Source organism: Callithrix jacchus, chromosome 22, assembly GCF_049354715.1.
Source record: "Callithrix jacchus isolate 240 chromosome 22, calJac240_pri, whole genome shotgun sequence".
NCBI classification, from domain to species: domain Eukaryota; kingdom Metazoa; phylum Chordata; class Mammalia; order Primates; family Cebidae; genus Callithrix; species Callithrix jacchus.
The window spans coordinates 29,013,223-29,039,267 of NC_133523.1; the positions used below are offsets into that span (position 1 = coordinate 29,013,223).

The 26,045-nt window shown below is 39.1% G+C and overlaps 1 protein-coding gene across 10 annotated transcripts in view; it reads right to left on the minus strand.

Annotated features, from left to right (window-relative positions):
• Positions 1-25,813, minus strand: part of LOC144580813 (uncharacterized) — a 179,458-nt gene extending 153,645 nt beyond the window's left edge. For 7 of the 10 annotated variants that reach the window (XR_013530994.1, XR_013530995.1, XR_013530998.1 and 4 more), the window contains exon 1: positions 25,726-25,813. Coding sequence is in view for 2 of the 10 variants with exons in the window: in XM_078360187.1 (XP_078216313.1) it covers positions 1,177-1,344 (168 nt within the window). In the remaining 8 variants the exon portion in view is untranslated. Of the gene's footprint in view, positions 1-1,176; positions 2,110-25,725 lie in introns of those variants that run through there. The other 3 variants (XR_013530993.1, XM_078360187.1, XM_078360186.1) reach the window with 3 other exon arrangements.
• Between the last annotated feature and the right edge of the window lie 232 nt (positions 25,814-26,045).

Here is a 26,045-nt window from a genome sequence, read left to right on the forward strand (position 1 = left end):
TGCCAACCTGCAAATCTCAGCAAGGCAAAAACTAGGCTAGTGTTGCTCACCGTTGAATCCCTAAGCATCACATTGTCTGATGCAAGATACAAGCTCAATAAACATCTGTGGGATACAGGAATTAGTGAATTAATGAATGCTAATTCTGCAGTATGGACAATGGGAGCCCATTGGTATGGTTCAAAATGTGCAAGAGCAGGGGGAAGGATCTTGTCATACTCTGTATTAGAAGGTATTCAAAAGTATAATAATTAAAACAATGTGACATTTCTAAGAAAGAGTGAATACAAGGCCAGGCACAGTAGCTCATGCCTGTAATCCCAGCAATTTGAGAGGCTGAGAAGAGCAGATCACCTGAGGTCAGGAGTTTGAGACCAGCCTGACAAACATGGTGAAATCCCATCTCTACAAAAAATACAAAAATTAGCCATATTAGGGTATGGGGGTACACACCTGTAGTCCTAGCTACTTGGGAGGCCAAGGCATGAGATTGCTTGAACCTGGGAAGGAGAGGTTGCAGTGAACCAGGATTGCACCATAGCACTCTAGCCTCTCCAACAGAGTGAAACTCCATCTCAAATAAATGAATAAATAAAAATGAAAGAAAGTGTGAATTAAAAAATTAATCAACAGAACAGAAAAAAGATCCAAGTAAGAAATTATATCACTCCAACATTAAAAATCTTGCTTTTGAAATCAACCAGAAAATAAATTATTCAAAAATTGGTATGGACAACTAGCCAACAACGAGATGAAAAAATGAGCTACAATCCAGCCTCAATATAGTGAAATAAATACATGTGAAATGACTAAACATTTGAATGGAAAAATTAAACCATTACATTATAATATAAAATTTCTGTTAATTACAGTGTACTCTTAGAATAAAGAAATCCAAAATATGAAACTAAGGGCAGAGCCATAGAGAAGACTATGATCTCTTCAACTAGGTAAAAATGAAAAACTCAAACTTAAAAAACAGTTGTTGAGGTAGCAGGATTTCTAGCCATGGTGGAGAGATCAGTAAACTTCTCCCCATAAAACAAATAAAAACTGGACAAAACTATCAAAAACAAACACTAAGAGCTCTGGAAATTGACTGCCTCTGTCCGTTTGGACTGCTATAACAAAGTAACACAGACTAAGTGGCTTACAAAACAAAACTTTATATCTCACAATTCTGGAAATTGAGAATCTGTGATCAAGGTGCCAGCAGGGTTGAGTTCTGGTGAGGGCTGGCTTCCAGGGTGTAGACTGCCAACTTCTCTTTGCATCCTCACATGGCAGAAAGAGAGTGAGAGAGCTTTCTGGGGCCCTATTTATAAGGGATCTAATCCCATTCATGAGGGCTCCACCTCCCAAAGTCTTCAGCTTTAAATATCATCACACTGGGATTAGGGTTTGAACATATTAATTTTGGGGAGACACAAACTTTATCCATAAGCAAACAATAATTTGGAAGCATGTATTCATGAAAACTGCAAGATTTTTGAGTAAGAACAGTAGGATCTAGTGACTTGCTTGCTTAGGGCTGCTCCATTTCCTTCCCCAGCTAAGTTGGCATGGTATTTTTTTCAGGACAAGGCTGGCTGGAAAAACAGCATTTTCACTGCCAAACAGGGCTGATCTGTTTGGGAGTGAAGTACTTGGTTGCATTGTCAGTAAAAGTTGCAAACTCAGATGAAAATTAAGGAGGAAAACCCACAGCCCTGCTAAAGTAAAATTGCAGTCCCAGTTGGGGTGAATGGCAGGACAACCAGAAATTTAATGAGAATATCCCAGAAGAGATAACTAAGCTATACACACATCTTTGGCTACCTAGAGAGCCTCTAGGCTGTTCCAGGAATACTCAAGAGAGCTCAACAGAAGTAAAACTAAATCTAAAGGCAGATTTGAAAACTGCCTGAACGTGGGGTACAAGCTACAACCCATATGCAAATCAGTCAGCAGAGTATGGAAGCACTGAGTATCTTCCAATGACTGACCGACTACCAATCTATGCAGACACAGGAGCAACTCTAAGGAAATCGAGCCAAAGATAAAAATAAGAATTTAAGAAACTAAACAGATGTGTCAACCACATATGCTTAGAAGACTGATTTCATATATTAAGTCCAGGCAAGTTACTTTTTTAATATTTAGGGAAAAATTTATAATCCAGAGTTGCTACAAAATATTATTTTAAATGTCCAGTTTTCAACAAAAAAAAAATATAAGAAATGGTAAAGTATAAATTATAGTCGGGGGAAAAAAAAAGAGAATCAATATAAACTGATGTTGACTGGGCCCAGATGTTAGATTTGGATTTAGCAGACAGAGAGTTCAAAGCAGCTATTAGAAATACATTCATGGTTCCATGGTGAAATGGCGAGCACTCTAGACTCTGAATCCAGAAATACACTCAAAGAATTAAAGAACACTATGTTTTAAAAATTAAAGAAAAATTACCACTTCACATTCTATCAAAAAATGAACTCAAAATGGATGAGCAACCTAAACGTACAGCTGAAACCATAAAACTCTTAGAAGAAAACCTAAGGATTAACCTCCACAATCTTGGATTTGGCAATCCAATTCTTAGATAGGACACCAAAGGCATGAGCAATGAAAGAAAAATAGATAAATTAGACTTTATTAAAAATAAAAACTTTTTGTATTAAAGGAGGGTATTGATAAAGACAAAAGGACAACCTACAGAATGGGAGAAAATATTTGCAAAGCACATATCTAATGAGAATCTAGCATTCAGAATACATGAAGAAGTCTCACAACTCAATAAGAAAAAACAAATGCCCAATTAAAAAGTGGGCAAGGTACTTGAATAGGCCTTTCTCCAAAAAGATATGCAAATGGCCAACAAGTACATAAAAAATGCTCAAGAGTATTAGTCACTAGGAAGATGAAAATTAAAACCACAATGAGGTAACACTTTATACTTCATACAGAAAATAACATGACGAGGACATGGAGAAATCAAAAGTCTTCTACATTACTGGTACAATGTGATATGGTGCAGACACTGTGGAAAACAGTTTGTCATTTCCTCAAAAGCTAAACATGGAATTATCATATTACCTAGCAATTCCACTTACACATATATCCTCAAAAAATTAAAAATAGGTACTCAAACAAATAATGTACATGCATAGTTATAGTAGCACTATTCATGATAGCAAATAGGTGGAAATAGCTGAATGCTTATCAACAGATGAATTAATAAAGATATCATGATATATACGTACAATGAAATATTATCCAGCCATGAAAATAAATGAAGCACTGATATACACTACCATGTAGATAAATCTCAAAAGCATGATGCTCAGTGAAAGAAGCCAGACACAAAATATCATAAGATACCATTTTTATGAAATATCCAGAAAAGGTAAATCCAGAGATAAAGAACACAAATCAGTGGTTGAAGGGAGAAATAGGTTGCAACTGCCTAATGGGCATAAGGTTTCTTTATAGAGTAATGAAAATGTTTTAGAAAAACATTGTGACTGTCCTAAATGCCACTGCATTGTACACTTTAAAACAGTGAATTATATGTGTAAGATTTATTGCCAAGGTAAAATGAGGAAACTGAGACAAGTATAAGAAAGTGAGAAGCTAATTTATTCAGTTCCCAGGCGAGGTTCTGTGGTCTAGGGTGGGGCCGGAGAAGTCATGCCCAGCTGTTCAGGGTGCCCTTTTATGGGGAGGGCAGGCAATTGATTGGCTACTGGGGAAACAAAGAGAACACATTTCCATTGGCTGTTGAGGAGCAGGAAGTACATGGAGTTAAAGTAGGGAGTTAAAGTAGGAAGTACATGAAACTAACATTGGTAGGTGGGCGGGACCTTGGGTAAGTGGGCCTTGATTGACTACTGGGGAAACAAAGGGAAGGCATTTCTATTGGCTGTTGAGGAGCAGGAAGTACATGGAGTTAAAGTAGGAAGTACATGAGACTAGCTGCCATTGGTAGGCAGGACCTTGGGTAAGTGGGCCTGCCGGGGGCTTGCAGGGCAGGCTGTTGTCGGGCAGGGTATGGTGGGGCTTCTTTAAAAATATTTTCTGCAGGGTTTTTTAACAGCAGGCTGGAGGTTGGATGCATAATTTAGTGCTGAGTGTGAGCTTGGGTGTGGGGGAAGCCATGTGGTGAGGCCAGATAGTGAGCTCGGGTGATGACACAGTTATCAGGTGCAGAAAGTGATGAATGTGTCTGTTTGACTCTTGGCAAGGCAACCGGCCTTACAATATGTACACTTTAAAATAGTGAATTTCACCTCAATTATAAAAATCCAAAAAAGAATGAAAGGAAAATATAACAATGACTCATACCAAGCACCAAAATACAGAAATATAAACTATAAAAATAAACTAAATAAAAATTCTAGATGAAAAATACAATGACAGAAAGGAAAATTCACTAGATGAGTCCATCATCAAATTTAAGATGGCAGAATAAAGAATCAGTAAACTGAAAAATAATAAATAAAACTCATTTAAACTGAAGAACAGAGAAAAGATTTTTAAAGAAATAAACAGAGACATCAAATGAGACAACATGGAGAATGCCAACACATGTAAACTGGGAGTTCTATAACTTGAGAAGAGAGAGAAAGGTGTGTAAATCGAATATTTAAAGGAATAGTAGACAAAAACTTCCCAAATTTGATGAAAACAACAATTTACTGATCCAAGAAGCTCAAATCAATGTAGAATAAATATAGAATAATCAGCCCGTTGAGAGCTAACAAAAACAATCAGAAACCCTTGCAAGTAGCAAGAGTAAAACAATTCATTGTGTAGAGTAACAACACTGATTAACAGCAGACTCTGCATTAGGAACAGTGGAGTCCAGAAGGCAGTAGAATAACATATTCAATGTGCTGGGGGTGTAATGAGTATAAAACTGTTAACCAAGAATTCTGTATCAAAAAAAATCATTCAGAAATGAAAGCAGAGATGCTCCTAGGTAAACATTGAGAAAGTTCGTTAGTACCCAACCATTCTTACAAGAAATGCTGTAGGACATTTTTCAGGTTGAAACGAAATGTCACCAGATAGTAATAACTTAAATCCACAGGAAGAAATGAGAAGTTATAAATGGTAAATATACAATTAAATATAAAAGAATGATTAAATATATATTCTGCTTTTTCCTACTCTTAATATCTTGAAAAATATAAGATTTCAAAGAGGAATTATAACACTGCATTTTTTAGCTTATAACACACATAGTTAAAATATATATGACAATAATGACACAAAAGAGAGGAAAGAAATTGAGCTGTATTTTAGCAAAGTGACTCTATTTTACTAGAATTAGGTCAGTACTAATGTGAATTATATTGTGATACCTCAACATATATATTTTTTAAACCTACAGAGCAAATAGTATTTGAAAAAAATTTTTAATACATCATTAGAAAAACATAGGGATTAAAATGGTACATTAAAAGTGTTTGTTTAACACAGAAAGGGGCAAAAAAAAGAGGGATAGAGGAAACAAAAAAGGTAAGACATATTGAAAACAAATAGCAAAATGGCAGATGTAACCATATCAATAATTATATTAAGTATGAAAGAACTATCCTCTTTAGACAAAAGGCAAAGATTATCTGATTGGATAGAACAAGCAAATTTAAATTATATTTTATCAATAAAAGACACACTGTAGACTCAAAGACAAAGTGAAAGTACTTAGGTAGATATCACACACAGGCATTAACAATAAGGTAATTAGAGTGGCTACATTAACATCAAGGAAAATTGATTTTGAGACAAAACATTTCTAGCAATAAACAGAAATATTTCATAATGATAAAAGTCTTAATACATCAAGATAGAATGAATGTTGTAAATGTATATTAGGAATCTAATAATCTGTATAATAATATGTGTATTATTAATCTAATAATAGACCTCAAAATTCAATAAGCAAAATCTGGCAGAATTAAAAGAGAAATAGATAAGGCAAAGATTATAGTTGAAGATTTCAATAAGCCACTGTAAACAATAGATGAAATTAGTAAAACTATAAAGATACAAACTTTACATGTATAATAAACCACTATCAACCCTACTGACCTAACTGACATGTATAAAACACTCCAACAGAAGAATATAGTCTTCTCAAGTGTATGAAGAGCATTCTCCAGAATGAATGATCTATAAGCCATGAAAAAGTCTTGATGAATTTAAAATGATTCAAATTATTTAAAGCATATTCTCTGCCCCCAATAGAATTAAATTAGAAATTAAAAACATAAAGAATGTTAAAAATTTGGAAATTTAACAACATACTTCTAAACAACCAAAGGCTAAAAAGAGGAAATTACAAAAGTAATTAGAAAATATTTTAAGCAGAATGAGAATGAAAACAAAACATAAAAATTATTAGTGCATCAAGGAAGGACTGCAGACGATTACGCAGGGCACAAAGAAACGTTTGGAGAAGACAGATATGTATATTACTTTCAGTGTAATTTATTGCACATACACATATGTCAAAATGTACTAAATATTAATTTGTACATTCTAAAAATGTGCAGCTTATTATATGACAATTATGCTTTAATAAAGTCAGGAAAATATGCACCTTGTGGTAAATTTATAGCACTAAAAGCTCACATTAGAAAATAAAAAAATTCTCAACACTGAGCTTCTACTTTAAAAAAAAAACAAAACTAGAAAAGAAGAGCAAATTAAACCAAAATCAAGTAGAAGAAAAAAAGAGATATCAGAACAGAAATCAATGAAAATGAAAATAAGGAAACAATATAGAAAATAAATAAAATTAAAATTCAGTTTTTTGAAAAGAATAGCAAAATTGATAAACTTTTAGCTCAATGGGTGGGCCTAAAAAGAAAGAATATAAAAATTACCAAAATTGGGAATGAAGAAGGTGTCATTACTACCAAACCCACAAAAATTAAAAGGATTATAAGGAGAGACTCTTATTAACTTTAGGCCAACAAAGTTAGACAACTTAGATAAAACGAAAGACACAAATCACCAAAACTGACACAAAAAGAAAGGGAAACATGAATAAAACTAAAAGTAAATAAACAGATTTAATAGTTAAAATGTTCTCACAAGAAAAGCCCAGGCCCAGATGGCCACACTAATGAATTCCATCAATATTAAGGAAATAATATTAATCCTACACAAACTATTTCAGAAAAAAGAGAAGGAAACATTTCTCAAATCATTCTATAAGGTTGGTATAGCCTGATGTCAAAGCCAGAAAAAGGCATCACGACAAAAGAAAACTAAAAATATTCCTCATGAAGAATGAAGAATGAATATTAATATTATTATTAATATTAATAGATAAAGGACAAAAAGCTTACATGATTTTCTCAATTTTCAAAATCCACATCCACTTAAAATAATAAGTTTCTGCAAACCATGACTAGAAGAAAATTTCCCCAACCTGATGAAGTTGGGGAAACCTATGAAAAACCTACAGCTATCAATATGACTGATTTTTAAAACTGCATTATTTCCCTTTAAGATCAGGAATAAGGTAAGGATATCTGCTCTTACCTTTTCCATTCACCATTGCAGTGGAGGACAAAGCCAATGCAAAAACACTAAGAAAAAAAAAAACAAAGGCATACATAGTTGACCCTTGAACAACACAAGCTTGACCTGCAAGAGTCTACTTATACGTGAATTTTCTTCCACATCTGCTACCCCTGAGAGAAACAGCCTCTCCTCTTCCACTGGATAAAAACCTTCATGATGAAATCATGAATCTACTTCCATTTAATGAATAGTAAATATATTTTCTCTTTCCTATGATTTTCTCAATAACATTTTATTTTCTCTAGCATATTTTCTTGTAAGAATGCAGTAAATAATACACAAAGATGTGTTAATCAACTGTTTATGTTATTGGTAAGCTTTCCAGTCCACAGTAGGGTATTAGTGGTTAGGTTTGGGGGCAGTCAAAAGTTCTACGCATATTTTCAACAATGAAGTCAGTGCCCCTGATTCCTACATTGTTCAAAGGTCAGATGTATATTGAAAAAAAGTAAATTTCTTTCATTTCTACAGAACATACAAAGCTACCAGAACTACTGAGAGAATTCACCAAAGGCACAGATTACAAGATCAATACACAAAAACCAATTGTGTGTCTATAGACTAGCAATAGACAATCCAAAAAATAAAATTAAAAAAAGTATCAAAACAAATACTTAGGAATAAACAGAAGATTTATATGCTGAAACTACAAAATTACAACTAAAAACTTGTACACTGAAAAACTATAAATTATTACATGGAATTACACAGATGAACCTGACGACATTATGCTAAGGTTTAAAAAAAAACTAAACACAAAAGACCACAGATTGTATGATTCCATTCATGTGGACTTTATAGAAAATGCCAATCTATAATGATAGACAGCAGATCAATAGTTGCCTGGGACTGAGTACTGAGAATGGAAACCCACTACAAGTCATGAAGAAACCTTTAGGAATGATGGAAATGTTCTAAACCTGGATTGTGGTCACAGTTGCATGACTCTATACATTTACTAAAATTCATTGAATTGTACACTTATAATCATTGGATGTTTTGGTTTGTAATTTATGCAAATTATGCCTCCACAAAATAGCTAAAAACTTATTGTAGCACTTCCACTTTTGTTAAGGGTATAATAGATTATTAGAGCTGTCATTTCCCCATGACAACTAGAAAAACTACATAACACAAACAGAAGTAAAAAAAAAAAAAACTTTAAGGAAATACAGAGCTAACAAAATACAGAATTAACAACTCACGATCAACGAGAAATAAAGGCCCAAGAGGGGTTAGATTTGGTTTTACCTCTTTCACCTGGTTATATATACCAATTCCAGTTAGGAAGACTAGAAATGCTTTGAATAGACTCACCAGAAATAAAGTATTGAAGCTTGCTGCTCAAGCTTCAACAAGGTGCGGTAGGAGAGATGTCTCTCAAAGACAAAGTATCAGAAAGTTTGCTTCTGATGAATTCAGTCAAGAGAATAAATGAAAGAGGATTTGGAAGTAAAGTCACAAGTTGTGAATATTAAAATAAAGTACCAAAAAAAAAGAAAGTACTAATTAATACAATAAGAGAGTTTAGCATCGTTGCTGGATATAGAGTAATATGTTTAAAATATGTATTTTTATATACCACCTACAAACATAATTAAAACCACTACAACAAACATAAAATAAAATTATATATCAAAAGCCTAGTAATAAGCCGAACAAAAAACGGGAAGATCTCCACATCCAAGATTGTAATATATCATTGAGAAAAATATAAAAGAATATAAAGAGAGCAATATTTTATGTTCAGGAACTGGAAGCTTGATTGTGTAAAATATTGTATGTTCCCCAATATGATCTATTCAATATAATCACTATAAAAATTGCAACAGTATTTTTTTTAGAAGTTGACAAGCTTATTGTATCGAAGTTCTATTGCCAAGAAACAGAGTATCATAATACCAGCAGCTTTTAAAAGCATACATTTCTTATCTCACATTTTCTGTGGGTCAGGAGTCTAAGTGTGGTTTAGTTGGGTCTTTGCTCAGAGCCTCACAAGGTGTCAGGCACTCAAGATGCTGGTCAGGCTGCATTTTCATCTGGAGATTGGGGTCCTCTTCCAAGCCCACGTGGTTGTTGATAGACTCTAGTCCCTTTGCGGTTGTAGGATGGAGACCTCAGTTCCTAGAGGCTACACCCAATTCCCTACCACATGGCCTTCTCCATAGTCAGTTTACACCATAGCAGCTTGCTTCTTCAAAGCCAGTAGGACTGAATGATAACAAGAATGAGTTTATATATATGTATGTACATATGTGTATGTATATATATATGCATTTGCTTTATGGGGGAAAAGTCATACTTGAGAGTTATAAGAAAATGGCAATGGGACAACTAGATATCTATCAGGAAATAAAACTGTCCTTACCTTACACAATACTCAAGAATCAACACCCAGGGGATTTTAGACCTGAATGTAAAAGGCAAACTAATAAAGCCACTGAACAGTAATATATGAGAGTATATTCACGACTTTAGTGTAGACTTTACTACATTAAAACTAAGAACTTCTGTTCATCAAAACACTCCAAGGGAAGAGTGAAAAAGTGACAGATCACGGGAACGCATCTGTGACACATGAAACTAACAAAGGCTTTCCACCAGAACCACAAAGCTATTGGAAGAAAGACAGGTAAGCCAGAATAGACAGATGGCAAAAAGACATGACCAGGCACTTACAAGCCAGGATCTCCAAATGGGAAATAAAGAGACCAGAAGTGTCCCACCTCATTAGTCACCTAGGAATTGCTGGTTAAAGCTACAATGAGATACCACAACCCATACACCTGAATGGTTGGAATTTTAAAATAAAAACAAAATAAAAAGCTAACAGCACTACATTTTGGCAAGGACGTGGAGCAACAGGAACAGTCAGACGCTCCACGTGGGATGTAAATTGTACAAGTACTTTGGAAAAATGTTTGTTAGTGTATGCCAAAGCTGAACTTACACATACTTTAACACAATTTTAGTTATATATGCAAAAGAAATACACGTGCATGTGCACCAGGAGACACATACAAGACTATTCATGGCTGCCTTATCAATTGCCTCCAAAACTGGAAATTACCTAAATGTGCATCAACAGAATAATGGAAAAATACATTGTGCTATAGTCATAAGATGGAAGACTGCAGGAATGAACTTCAAGAATGACAAGGAATGAACTGCAGTTACAGGCAACATATAAGAACACACTGCATGTTCCCATTTACATAAAGTTCAGAAAATTAGTAAAACTATGCTATAGTATTTAGGGATGCATGCTTACATGGTAAACTACAAAGCAAAGCAAGGAAGTGCATACCATAAAAGCTAGTGTTCTGTTTTGGTTTGCTTTGGATTTTGCTGGGGACAGGAGAATAGTGATTGCCAAGTACAAGGTTGTGGATTGCCGCCTTGGAGATGGCAGTTGCATGGGTGCTCAAGATTACTACTGAGCTATCTGCTTTTGTTTTGTGCACTTTTCTCTACGTGGCATATTTCATGAAAAAGGTTTTAAAACCATTAACTAAAAATCCATTGCAACATAGATGATAAAAATTTCGTATCTTTAATATGTAATCGGCTTTTCCAAATCAAATGGGCAAACAAGTGTCAAATAGAAAAACAGAAAATTCAAAAACTACAAATACAAGTGTCCAATAAACACTTTTAAGTAGCCAATCTCGGAAATCAAAGAAAGGCAGTTTATACAATAGAAATGTATAACAATAAGGGAATTTCTATGCACAGACAATGGTTAGCCATGAAAAGTAATGTTATAAATAATATTGATGATATGAAATCACAGTGACGATATAGTAAGTGAATAATATGGGTTATCAAACTATTGAATATGAGAGAGAGACCCTTGCTTAGTATTTTTAAATGCCCATGCTGTAAAACTTAATATAATTGTGATCTATTTTTAAAAATAAATCTATATGTAGATACGTATTTATATATATGCATAGGAAACAACAGGATGATGTTTTTGTTGTTATTTTGAGACAGAGTCTTGCTCTCTCACCCAGACTGGATTGCAATGGTATGATCTCTGCTTACTGCAACCTTTGCTCCCAGGCTTAAGTGATTCTCATGCCTCAGCCCCTCAAGTAGCTGGGATTACAAGCACCTGCCACCACGCTCAGCTAAGTTTTATAGTTTTAGTAAAGACAGGGTTTCACCATGTCTTTACTAAAAGACCAGGCTGGTCTCAAACTCCTGACTTCAAATGAACCACTTAGCCTCCCAAAGTGCTGGGATTATAGGCATGAGCCACCGTGTCTGGCCAGGATGATGTATTTCAAAAGGTTCCATGACCATCTCTGAGTACTGAGGTTACAGATTATTTTAATTTTATAATTTTCCTTATGTATGTTCTAAATTTTTCTCAGTGAGCATTTATTGGTTATGAACATGGAAAAAAGATTCTTCTTTTTTTATGATAAGTAAAGAATCATAGAATGTCATCAGCCCAGGGAAGCTGTGGGGACATGAAGGTGGAAAAAGAGTGGATATTTTCTCCTGTCCCCACCTCATCCACCACCCATTTACCCTAAATATCAGAAGGGATGATTTTTTAGAAATAAAGAAAATAGACCAAGACCTAACCTGTTTGGCAGCGGAGAGACGATTCTTTGTCTGAATCAGTGCTCAGGCAAATGGTAAATAGGAAAAATCTCAGATGGAGCCACTATCAAAGCCATTCTGGAGGAAGGTGAAGATTTTCAAATGCAAAAACATGCACTTCCCTATGCGAAGGGCCAGGAATTATGGCAGCTGAGAGTCGATTGCAAACATGATGTGGAGGCACCTCATTTCAGAGAAATAAAATCTCCAGGAGGACAGATCCAAGATGGCTATTAGGAGCACCTCAAGATTGCCGCTCCCAGCGAAAGCACGGAGGGTGAGTGGACACCGCATTTCCAGACGGATTTTTATTCCCCACAGACCAGGAGACTCCCAGGCAGTGGAGCCCCATGGGTTGCCAGCGCAGCTGTTTCAGCCCCCGGGCTTTTTGGCTGGTGCCCCTGCGTGGCTGTTTCAGCCCCCATGGCTGTTTCAGCCGGTGCCCTGGTGCTGCAGTTCTCCATACAAAATACACAGACGGGTCCAGGCACCATTTTAGCTGGCAATTGGAGCTTCGGGAAGACAGAGGCACCCATTCAACTGATAGAAAAGTGGACTGAAATAGGGAGCCAGGCCAGGAGATTACTGGGCAAAAAAGCACCACGAATCTCAACCTGCCTGTTTCAGCCTGCGCAGGTACAGTGGGTCACTCACCGCACGGGAAATTACACAGATCCCGGCGCTTTTTCAACAGGTGACTGGAACACCTGGGAGAGAGTCAACCATTCAACTTAAAAAGAAAAAAGCCTCTGAGGCAGGGAGCTGGGTGATCAGGCTTAGCTGGTCCCACCCCCACAAAAAAAACAACAATCTGAAACACTCTTGATTGAGAGTTTCACAGCAAGCACAGCTGAACCCAGGACAATCCAGCTCTGTGGGGGAGGGGCATCTGCCATTACCGAGGCACTCCACCACTATGGAGGTAGTTTGCCATTGCTGAGGCAGCCTGCCATTACAGAGTCCACCACTACAGAGTTGGGCCACCATTGCCGAGGCAGTCCTAACTACACCCATATAAACAGGACTGCAGGGAAGTTCACAGGGCAGCTGGGCAGAGCCCACAGCAGCTCAGCAAAGCCTCTGCAGGCAGACAGTGACTAGGCTGCCTCCTCGCTGGGCAGGGCAGCCCTGAAAAAAGCCAGCAGCACAACAGAAATTCATAAATAAAGCCCTAACTCCCTGGGACAGAGCACCTGGGGAAAAAAGGGGGGGTTATGAGTTCCACTGCAGCAGACTTAAATGTACCTGCCCAGCAGCTCTGAATGAACAACATAGCTCACAGCTCAGCACTTGAGCTCCTATAAAGGACAGACTGTCTCCTCAAGCAGCTACCTGACCCCCCATATATCCAAAGAATCACCTCATAAAGGAGAGCTCAGACTAATATCAGGCGGGTATCCTTCAGGGACAAAGATAGCGGACAAAGAAACCGGCAGCAACCCTTACTGTTCTGCAGCTGCTGCAGGTGATCCCCAGGCAAGCAGAGCTTGAAGTGGACCTCAGCAGTCCTATAGCAGAGGGGGCCTGACTTGTAGAAGGAAAACTAAGAAACAGAAATAACTTCATCAACCACAAACTGGACGTCCACTGTAAGACCCAATCTGAAAGTCAACAACTACAATGACGACAGGTGGATAAATACACAAAGATGGTAAGAAACCAGTGCAAGAAAGATGAAAACACCCGAAACCAGAACACCCCTCCTCCTACAAGGGATCACAACTCCTCACCAGCAAGAGAACAAGGCTGGATGGAGAATTAGTGTGATTAATTGACAGAATCAGGCTTCAGAAGGTGGGTAATAAGAAACTTCTGTGAGCTAAAAGAACATGTTCTAACCCAATGCAAAGAAACTAAGAACATTGAAAAAAGATTTGACAAATGAGAATAAACACGTTAGAGAGGAATATAAGTGAATTGATGGAGCTGAAAAAAAACATGAGAACTTCACGAAGCATACACAGGTTTCAACAGCCAAAAAAACGGGGGGGTAAAAAGGAATGAACAAAGTGTTCAAGAAATATAGGACTATGTGAAAAGACCTAATCTATGTTTGATAGGTGTACCTGAATGTGACAGAGAGAATCTATCCATGCTGAAAAATACTCTTCAGGATACTATCCAGGAAAACTTCCCCAACCTAGCAAGGCAGGCTAATATTCAAGTCCAGGAAATACAGAGAACACCACAAAGATATTCCTCAAGAAGAGCATCCCCAAGGCACATAATCATCAGATTCACCAGGATTGAAATGAAGGAGAAAATGCTAAGGGCAACCAGAGAGAAACATCAGATTACCCACAAAGGGAAGCCCATGAGACTCACAGCAGATCTCTCAGCAGAAACCCTACAAGCCAGAAGAGAGTGGGGGCCAATATTCAACATCCTTAAAGAAAAGAACTTTCAATCCAGAATTTCAAATCCAGCCAAACTGAGCTTCATAAGTGAAGGAAAAATAAAATTCTTTTCGAACAAGCAAGTACTCAGAGATTTCGTCACCACCAGTCCTGCTTTACAAGATCTCCTGAAAGAGGCACTAAACATAGAAAGGAATAACCAGTACCAGCCACTCCAAAAACATACCAAATGGTAAAGAGCATCAACACAATGAAGAAACTGCATCAACTAACGGGAAAAACAGCCAGCTAGCATCAAAGTGGCAGGATAAAATTCACCATAACAATATTAACCCTAAATGTAAATGGGCTAAATGCACCAATCAAAAGACACGGACTGGCAAATTGGATAAAAAGTCAAAACCCATCAGTGTGCTGTATCCAGGAAACCCATCTCACATGCAAGGATACACAAAGGCTCAAAATAAAGGGATGGAGGAAGACTTACCAAGCAAATGGAGAGCAAAAAAAAGCAGGAGTTGCAATTCTCATCTCAGATAAGATAGACTTTAAACCAACAAACATCAAAAGAGACAAAGAAGGACATTACATAATGGTGAAAGGATCAATGCAACAAGAAGAGCTAACAATCCTAAATATATACTCACCCAATACAGGAGCGCCCAGATACATAAAGCAAGTTCATAAGGACTTACAAAGAGACTTAGACTCCCACACAATAATAGTGGGAGACTTTAACACCCCACTTTCAATATTAGACAGATGAACAAGACAGAAAATTAACAAAGATATCCAGGACTTGAACCTCAGACCTGGAACAAGTAAACCTGATAGACATTTACAGAACTCTTCACCCCAAATCCACAGAATAATATATACATTCTTCTCAGCACCACATCACACCTACTTTAAAATTGGAAGTAAATCACGCCTCAGCAAATGCAAAAGAACAGAAATCATAACAAACAGTCTCTCAGACCACAGTGCAATCAAGTTAGAACTCGGAATTCAGAAACTAACTCAGAACCGCACAGCTTCATGGAAACTGAACAACTGGCTCTTGAATGTTGACTGGATAAACAATGAAATGAAGGCAGAAATAAAGATGTTATTCGAAACCAATGAGAATGAAAACACAACATACCGGAATCTCTGGGACACCTTTAAAGCAGTGTCTAGAGGAAAATACATAGCAATAAATGCCCACATGAGAAGCAAGGAAAGATCTAAAATCAACACCCTATCATCAAAATTGAAAGAGCCAGAGGAGCAAAACCAAAAAAAAAACTCAAAACCTAGCAGAAGGTAAGAAATAACTAAGATCAGAGCTGAACTGAAGGAGATAGAGACACAAAAAAAACCCTTCAAAAAATCAATAAATCCAGGAGCTGGTTTTTTTAAAAGATCAACAAAATGGACAGACCACCAGCCAGATTAATAAAAAAGAAAAGAGAGAATAATCAGATAGATGCAATAAAAAATGATAAAGGGGATATCACCACAGATTACACAGCAATACAGACCATCATCAGAGATTATTACAAACATCTCTATGCACATCAACTAGTAAACCTGGAAGAAATTGATAAATTCCTGGACACTTGCATCCTCCCAAGCCTAAACCAAGAAGAACTCAAAACCCTGAATAGACCAATAACAAGATCTGAAGTTGAGGCAGCAATTAAGAGCCTATCACCCAAAAAAAGCCCAGGTCCAGATGGGTTCACAGCTGAATTCTACCAGACATACAAAGAGGAGCTGGTACCATTCCTTATGAAACTATTTCAAATAATCCAAAAAGCGGGAACCCTTCCCAAATCATTTTATGAGACCAACATCATCCTGATACCAAAACCTGGCAGAAACTCAGCAAGAAAAGAAAACTTCAGGCCAGTATCCATGATGAACATAGATGCAAAAATCTTCAATAAAATACTGGGAAACTGATTGCAGCAGCACATCAAAAAGCTTATCCACCATGATCAAGTAGGCTTCATCCAGGGGATGCAAGGCTGGATCAACATACACAAGTCTATAAATGTAATTCACCACATAAACAGAACCAAAGATGAAAACCACATGATTATCTCAATTGATGCAGAGAAGGCCTTTGACAAAATTCAACAGCCCTTTATGCTAAAAACCCTCAATAAACTAGGTATTGACAGAACGTATCTTAAAATAAAAAAAGCTATTTATGACAAACCAACTGCCAATATCATACTGAATGGGCAAAAACTGAAAGCATTCCCTTTGAAATCTGGCACTAGACAAGGATGCCCTCTCTCACAACCCCTATTCAATATACTATTGGAAGTTCTAGCCAGAGCAATCAGGCAAGAAAAAGAAATAAAGGGTATTCAAATAGGAAAGGAGGAAGTCAAATTGTCTCTATTTGCAGATGACATGATTGTATATCTAGACGACCCGATTGTCTCAGCCCAAAATCTCCTGAAATTGATAAGCAACTTCAGCAAAGTCTCAGGATACAAAATCAATGTGCAAAAATCACAAGCATTCATCTACACCAATAACAGACTTAAAGAGAGCCACATCAAGAACAAACTGTCATTCCCAATTGCTATGAAGAGAATAAAATACCTGGGAATACAACTAACAAAGGATGTAAAGGACCTCTTCAAGAACTGCTCAATGAAATAAGAGAGGACACAAACAGATGGAGAAACATTCCATGTTCATGGTTGGGAAGAATCAATATTGTGAAAATGGCCATACTGCCCAAAGTAATTTACAGATTCAATGCTATCCCCATCAAGCTACCAATGACCTTCTTCACAGAACTGGAAAAAAACACCTTAAACTTCATATGGAACCAAAAGAGAGCCCGCATAGCCAAGTCAATTCTAAGCAAAAAAAAAAAAAAAAAAAAAAAAAAAACAAAGTGGGAGGCATCACACTACCAGACTTCAAACTATACTATAAGGCTACAGTAATCAAAACAGCATGGTACTGGTACCAAAACAGAGATAAAGACCAATGGAACAGAACAGAGGCCTCAGAGGCAACACCACACATCTACAACCATCTGATCTTTGACAAACCTGACAAAAACAAGCAATGGGGAAAGGATTCCCTGTTTAATAAATGATGTTGGGAAAACTGGCTAGCCATGTGCAGAAAGCAGAAACTGGACTTCTTCCTGACACCTTACACTAAAATTCACTCCAGATGGATTAAAGATTTAAACATAAGACCTAACACCATAAAATCCCTAGAAGAAAACCTAGGCAAAACCATTCAGGACATAGGCGTAGGCAAGGACTTCATGAACAAAACACCAAAAGCATTGGCAACAAAAGCCAAAATAGACAAATGGGACCTAATCAAACTCCACGGTGTCTACACAACAAAAGAAACAGTTATTAGAGTGAATCGGTAACCAACAGAATGGGAAAAAATTTTTGCAATTTATCCATCAGACAAAGGGCTGATATCCAGAATCTACAAAGAACTCAAACAGATTTACAAGAAAAAAACAAACAAGCCCATTCAAAAGTGGGCAAAGGACATGAACAGACAGTTTACAAAAGAAGACATACATGAGGCCAACAAACATATGAAAAAATGCTCATCATCACTGGTCATTAGAGAAATGCAAATCAACACTACATTGAGATACCAACTCATGCCAGTTAGAATGGCAATCATTAAAAAATCTGGAGACAACAGATGCTGGAGAGGATGTGGAGAAATAGGAACACTTTTACACTGTTGGTGGGAGTGTAAATTAGTTCAACCATTGTGGAAGACAGTGTGGCGATTCCTCAAGGACCTAGAAATAGAAATTCCATTTGACCCAACAATCCCATTACTGGGTATATATCCAAAGGATTATAAATCGTTCTACTATAAGGACACATGCACACGAATGTGTTCATTGCAGCACAGTTTACAATAGCAAAGACCTGGAACCAACCCAAATGCCCATCGATGATAGACTGGATAGGGAAAATGTGGCATATATACACCATGGAATACTATGCAGCCATCAAAAACGATGAGTTTGTGTCCTTTGTAGGGACATGGATGAACCTGGAGACCATCATTCTCAGCAAACTGACACAAGAACAAAAAATCAAACACCACATGTTCTCACTCATGGGTGGGTGTTGAACAATGAGAACACATGGACACAGGGAGGGGAGCATCACACACTGGGTCTGTCGGGGGAAACAAGGGAGAGACAGCAGTGGGTGGGGAGTTGGGGAGAGACAGCATGAGGAGAAATGCCAGATATAGATGATGGGGAGGAAGGCTGCACATCACACTGCCATATGTATACCTATGCAATAATTTTGCATGTTCTTCACATGTACCCAAAACCTAAAATACAATTTTAAAAAATCTCCAGCTATTTCTTCTTCTTGTTGCTTTTTTGCCATTGATCAGATTTTTTATTTTATTTTAACTCTGTGTTACTAGAAGCACCAGAGGACTCATGAGGTGAATGAGGACTGTGCTTGAAGAACACATCTAAAGCCCCCAACAAATGAGCACACCTTGCAGGTGTGGATAATGGCAGCTTTACACACCCACCTGACCCTGTCTTGCAGGGTTAATAAAGGCCGTCACTTAATTCCTTCACAAAGCCACGTTGCTCCGTAGAGGGGTGCCTGGGTAATTATTATGCCCATAAGTTGAGTCAAGATTACAGTTTATGTGCAGCTAATAACCACCTATCAGCAATTTTCTCACTCTCTCTTTCTCAGTCTCTTTCCTGATGGCAGTATGAGCTACCCACCTGTGCCCTGGGAGTCACTGAAAATGGAAGCCAGGAGTAAAAGAGAAGAGCAGGAGGAATGGGTGGGGGGTGGGGGGCTGTGGTTCTCTCCCAATATCGGATTCACCCCAGAGGAGGCTGAGCCCCAAAAAGATGATCTGAAAGACTACAGGGCTCCCTGATACCCTCTCCAACAGTGCATACTTTAAAATCTTAATAGTAGGCTGGGCACCTAGTTCATGCCTGTAATCCCAGCCCTTCAGGAGGTCGAGGTGGGTCAATTACTTGAGGTCAGGAGTTTGAGACCAGCCTGGTCAACATGGTGAAACCCCATCTCTAGTAAAAATACAAAAATTAGCCAGGCTTGGTGGTGCGTGCTTTTAATCCCAACTACTCTGGAGGCTGAGGCAGGAGAATTGCTTGAACCTCAGAGGCAGAGGTTGCAGTGAGTCGAAATCGTGCCACTGCACTCCAGTCTGGGCTACAGAGTGAGACAATGTCTCAAAAAAAAAAAAAAAACCTAAAATCTTAATAGTCAATCTAATGAAGCTCAAGAAGGTCCAAAGTGTCCTGATTTATGCCCATGATGGCTACTCAGATTTGCTTTTCCTCTATGGTGCCCGGCTTTGCAGTGTCTTAGCCCCCTGCCCATTACTGACACTGGGATAGTTTGATCTCTCACTACCTCTTTGGGATAACTTCTAGGTTTTGCTTTTCATCAAAATGAAATGATCATGCCCAAAACTCAATGTAAATTGCAGGCTGATTCCTAAAACATCCCAGGTTGGGGAGCCCAGGCACCCAGAACCATGACCTTGTATCACCAGAGCATTTCCATTTCAAGCAGGTGGATTCCCTTGCTGGAAGAATGCAAAGAACAGAAATCAAATTGGGTTTTGTTTTTTGTTTTTTGGTTTTTTTGTTTGTTTGTTTTTTGGTGTTGTTACTGTTTTCTTTTTGTTCCACCCTTAGACCTCAGACTTTTTGTTAAAAATGGAAAAGAGTTTTGGACCACTGGGCTTTTTCCAGAGTAAATGTTAGACTAGATGATTATGAAGCTCATTTGGTCAGAATACGTGACTTTTAAAGAAAACGGGGATCAGGACTCAGGGACAGCTGAGCCGCCTGCAGAGGAAGAAGGTTCAGGGCAATCACCTCACCATTCATGAGACATCTGATCAAGATCATCGCATCAGCAGCGAGCTCTTTCTTACAAAAGCAAAGGCCTGTCAATCTGAGGCATAGAGAAGCCCTGCCTTTAGCATATTTCATCCAGTGTAGACACAGCCCCATGTCTGATAGTTATCCTTTTAATTCGACTGCAGTGAAGTGCTCTTGTAGCCCTGACGGTATTCTCTTGTGCACCAAAGGAAGTGAATAATAATTAAAGAGTCCTTTGGACAATATCCTTCTATCTGAGGAATCATATACTCAAATAATTTAATTTGTAAAACCTCTTCACCACCTTACTGCCCGGCTTTCATTTTCTTTTGCATATATTTTTCACCACTCAGCTAATGATGGATAGAGGGAATTAAGACATGCTTGATTGCATCTCATAAAGGCACTTGGATGCATTTAAGATCACTAGCCTCTTTTTCCTTCCCAGCACCTTCTAATGTAATGTGTTCTCTGAACACACGTATAAGACACCACTGATATTAAAAGCTGTATTATATACCGCCTAATAAAGAGGATGCCACATCAAAAGGCAGAGTTAACATCAAACATGCAGGAGAATCATTTAAGAGATTAGAATGAAGGAGCTGGTGAAGGGTTGATGCCACTAAACTACGTTCACTCACTGTTTCTATCCACGAGGGCAAAGCTAAACAGCCACAGAAAGATGGTGAGGCCACAGTGCCCACAGCCCATCCAATAGCACATTACACTTTGTCACCATGTGCCCCTAGCTGTTTCCAACAGTGTGAACAAATGCATGCAATGATGAACTTCCCATACTCCCAGCACTTTGGGAAGCCAAGACAGGGGGATCACTTGAGCCCGGGAGTTTGAGGCTGCAGTGAGCAGTGATTACACCACTGCATTCCAGCCTGGGTGACAGAGTGAGACCCTGTCTCAAAAAAAAAAAAAAAAAAAAAAAAAAAAAAAAAAAACAAGAAAAAGAAAGTTAACTGACTAGTTAAGTGACCAGTGTACTGACCGTTAACTAGTCAGTTAAGGGAGGGATGTCTTGGGTCCCTGGTTGAACTGGTCTTTAATTCTCTGTAACGTTAACAGGTTAAAGTCAACATGGTGAAACCCCGTCTCTACTAAAAATACAAAAAATTAGCTGGGCATGTGGCGCGTGCCTGTAATCCCAGCTACTCGGGAGGCTGAGGCAGGAGAATTGCCTGAACCCAGGAGGTGGAGGTTGCGGTGAGCCGAGATTGCGCCATTGCACTCCAGCCTGGGTAACAAGAGCGAAACTCCATCTCAAAAAAAAAAAAAAAGAGTTTGTGAATATCTCTGACTCTACTCCACTTGGAAATGATCAGCTAAACAAAACTGCAAATTTTTTTAATAAGTTTTTTTGTTTTGGTTTTTGGTTTTTGGTTTTTTTTAGAGACAGGGTCTCCCTCTGTTACCCAGGCTGGAATATAGTGCTGAAAAGTGGTGACATAGGTTCACTGCAGCCTCAAACTCCTGGGCTCAAGTGATTCCTCTGCCACAGCCTCCCAGATAACTGAGAATACAGGTGCTCATCACTGTACCTGGCTAATCTTTTTATTTCGTTTTTTTTGTAGAGACAGAGTCTGTGTTGCCCAGGCTGTTCTCAAACTCCTAGCCTCAAGCAATCCTCCTACCTCAGCCTCCCAAAGCGCTGGGATTGCAGGCATGAGCCACGGAGTCCAGCTGTTTCTTTTTAAATTATATTGGAAAGCAAAACTAGACAGAGGAAAGCATGCTTCCTGTTTGAGTGATCCCGATGCATTCTCTACGAGCTCCCCAAATGAAAAGTCCAGGACATTCAAGAAGTTTCTAAGGGTAGACCTCTGTAGCACTTGGCCAAAACAGAAGCAGGCCAGGAAGATGTTCAGTATGGCACCTCCAAATTTTGAAGGAACAGTAGGAATGTGCAGGGTTCTGTTTAGATGAAGTAACAAACTAAAAAAAAAAAAATGAGTGCAAGGAAAATATCTTTAAAGACTGCTAAAGAGGCCAAGAGAGAAATGGAGATGGTGAAAACGTGACATTTGTTTTGATCTCTCAAGGAAAGCCTGATTTGAAGGAAAGAGTAGCCAATCATAATTTTAACAAAAAATAAAAAGCATGGATTTTCCAATATGGCTCTGAAACTAAGCTCCACCTCCTAAACCAAGTGGTCTCTGGCCTGTTAAGAACTCAGCCGCTGCAGGGTGTGATGGCTCACACCTAGAATCCCAGCAATTTGGGAGGCTGAGGCAGGTGGATCACCTGAGGCCGTGAGTTTGAGACCTGCCTGATCAACATGGAGAAACCCCATCTCTGCTAAAAATATAAAATTAGGCGGGCATGATGGCACATGCCTACAATCCAAGCTGCTTGGGAGGCTGAGGCAGGAGAATCACTTGAACCCGGGAAGCGGAGATTGTGGTGAGCTGAGATCACGCCATTGCACTCCAGCCTGGGTGACAACAGCGAAACTGCCTCCAGGGGGGAAAAAAAGTGGGCTGCACAGCAGAAGACAAGCAGCAAGCAGGCCTGGAATAGGCTTCCTCTGTGTTTATAGCCACTGCCCATCACTTGCATGACTGCCTGAGCTCCACCTCCTCCTGTCCAATCAGCACCAACACTGGGCACTCAAAGAAGCGCAAACTCTACGGTAAACTGCACATGGGAGGGAATCTAGGTTGCCTGCTCCATATGAGAATCTAAGGCCTGATGATCTGGCTGATGTTGATGCCCCCAGGGTCAGGGGAAGAATTTCAATCATTGAGCTAAAGAAGATTTCCATTTAGTGTTTTGTGGGAGGTCTCCTGTGTCTCAAGAGTGATCATGAGGATGGCATTTAGGACAGTGGGCCCCAACTGTTTTGAACCAGGGACTGGTTTTGTAGAAGACATTTTTTTCCATGGACCAAAGTGAGGGATGGTTTCAGGATGATTTCACTGTCTCCCATCACCCCAAGATGAAACTGTCTAATGCAGGAAAACAAGCTCAGGACTCCCACTGATTCTACATGATGGTGAGTTGTATAATTATTTACTTATATATTACAATATAATCATAGAAATAAAGTGCACAGTAAATGTAATGCACTTGAATCATCCTGAAACCATCCCCCACTTTGGTCCATGGAAAAAAATGTCTTCCACAAAACCAGTCCCTGGTTCAAAAATAGTTGGGGCCCACTGTCCTAAATGTCATCCTCATGGTCACTCCTGAGACTCAGGAGACCTCCCACAAAACCCTAAATGGAAATCCTCTTTGGCTCAATGATTGAAATTCTTCCTCCGACCCTGGGGGCATCAACACCAGCCAGATTTTCTGAGAAACCCTACAACACTGTCCGGATTCTTTGACAGGTGAAAGGAATGCACTTCAGCCCACAGCTCCATTGCTTCACTTCTCTGGGAATGGTTTCTTACCAAAAATAACCAAACCTGACTTGCTCACCACATGAGGCTCAGAATGGTTTCTGGCCATGCGGATCCCCAGTTAACACTTTCAGAGAATGAAATTGTACCAGTCAAAGTCATCCACTGGAAAGCAGGGATATTCCTAAAGGTAGAACACAGAAGAAAAGTCACAACAAAAATTCTTAAGGCAATAATGGCTTCATTTTCTAAGTATAGGGATAAGATGACTATTTGACAGAGTGGGAGCCAATTCTCATTGGCTGGTTTTAAAATATCAGCCTCTTCATTTCACAAAACTGCACTGATCCCTAAATGGGATATGCCATGACATCTCCTTAATTTCTGTAAAAGAGCTTTATTTCTTTTTTTTTTTTTTTAATTTTTTTTAGAGACAGTGTCTCACTCTGCCACCCAGGCTGGAGTACGGTGGTACAGTAGGTTCACTGTAGCCCCAAACTGCTAGGCCCAGTGATCCTTCTGCCACAGCCTCCCAAGTAGCTGGGAATACAGATGCTCACCACTGCGCCTGGCTAATTTTTTTTTAATCTTTTTGTAGATACAGAGTCTTGCTATGTTGCCCAGGCTGGTCTCAAACTCCTGGTCTCAAGTGATCCTCCCACCTCAGCCTCCCAAAGCACTGGGATTGCAGGTGTGAGCCACCAAGTCTAGCTATTTCTTTTTAAATTATATTGGAAAGTAATTGGGCCAGGTGTAGTGACTCATGCCTGTAATCCCAGAACTTTTGGTATGCCAAGGCAGGCAGACTATCTGAGGTCAGGAGTTCAAGACCAGCCTGCCCAACATGGCAAAATCCTGTCTCTACTAAATACACAAAAATTAGCCAGGTGTGGTGTCTCACGCCTGTGATCCCAGCTACTCCGGAGGCAAAAGCAGGAGAATCACTTGAATCTGGGAGGCGGAGTTTGCAGTAAGCCAAGATCAGTCCACTGCACTGCAGCCTGGACAGTGCAAGACTGTGTCTCAAAAAATAATAAATAAATAAAATAAATTATATTGGAAAGCAAAAATAGATATAGGAAAGCATGCTTCCTGTCTGAGTGATCCTGGTGCATTCTCCATGCACTCCCCGAACCCTCCCAAGTGAAAGACACACCTGGAATGCACTCCAAAGTGACGCCCTTCATGCTCCATGAAATAAGACAATTGTTCAACACCAAAGGTTTCGATGATGAGGAGGGCAAATCCTGATGAGTGGAAACGGTGATACCCCCAGCTTCCCTGCTTCCCCAAAGATAAGGAGGCCTTTTCTTTTCAAAGAAATGTGCCTTCCTAAAGAAGGAACCATGCCGCCGATTAAGACGTTTCCCAAGCACTTGCTAACCTACTTACAGGCATCATTGCTCCCCTGGGCCTGGGGACCCCTCCACCTTCCTGAACGGAGTAGCTGAATAGGTAAATGGGTTATATCAGGCCAGGAAATCAATGTGTATACTGTGTTCTCAGCCACAGATGAGCATGTCGAAGCCATTCTATTATAGCTCTAGGAGCCGTATTGATCCAGCTGTAACTACTCGAAGGTGGCCCGCAATCCAATGAGAACACATCCATCTGTCCATCCAGCAGCCTCTCTCCGCAGTAGTGCTTAGAGAGTAAGCATTTGCAGATTGGATTAATTTAATGTTTGCTTAATCAAAACTGACTACCCTGGAACTTAAATGCTATTAATTACTAAGAGAATCCAGAACTAATTCTCTAGCACTGTGAGACCAAAGAGGAACAGCCGCTCTGCAGAGGAAGGGAGTTTCTGTTTGTCTCTCTTTCCAGATGTTCATTCTGTGGCCTTCCCCACTCCCATCACCACTCACCCACCTGCTTTCCCTCACAGCCTTCTAGAAAGAAAAAAAGTACTTGCCTCTTTGATTTTTGCTCTTTGGAGCACTCATGCTGCATACATGGGAGCGTGCTGGTCAGATACACAGAGCCTGCACCTCAGATGTCCCGGCAGCATGCATTGCGTCACTTCCTTCCCCAGTGCACTCTGGGGAAATAGCACCCTGCCTTTCATCTACTTCGTGTTGTAAATGGTTCTTTCCCAGAACCCGGAGAGCTCGTCAAAGCAGGGGCTGTGACTCACTAATCTGTGATGCTCCAGCACCAAGCACTGTGTCTGCTGCATACTGTCATTAGTAAGTATTTGCTGAACTGAACTGGGGGAAGAGACAATGGCCCCTG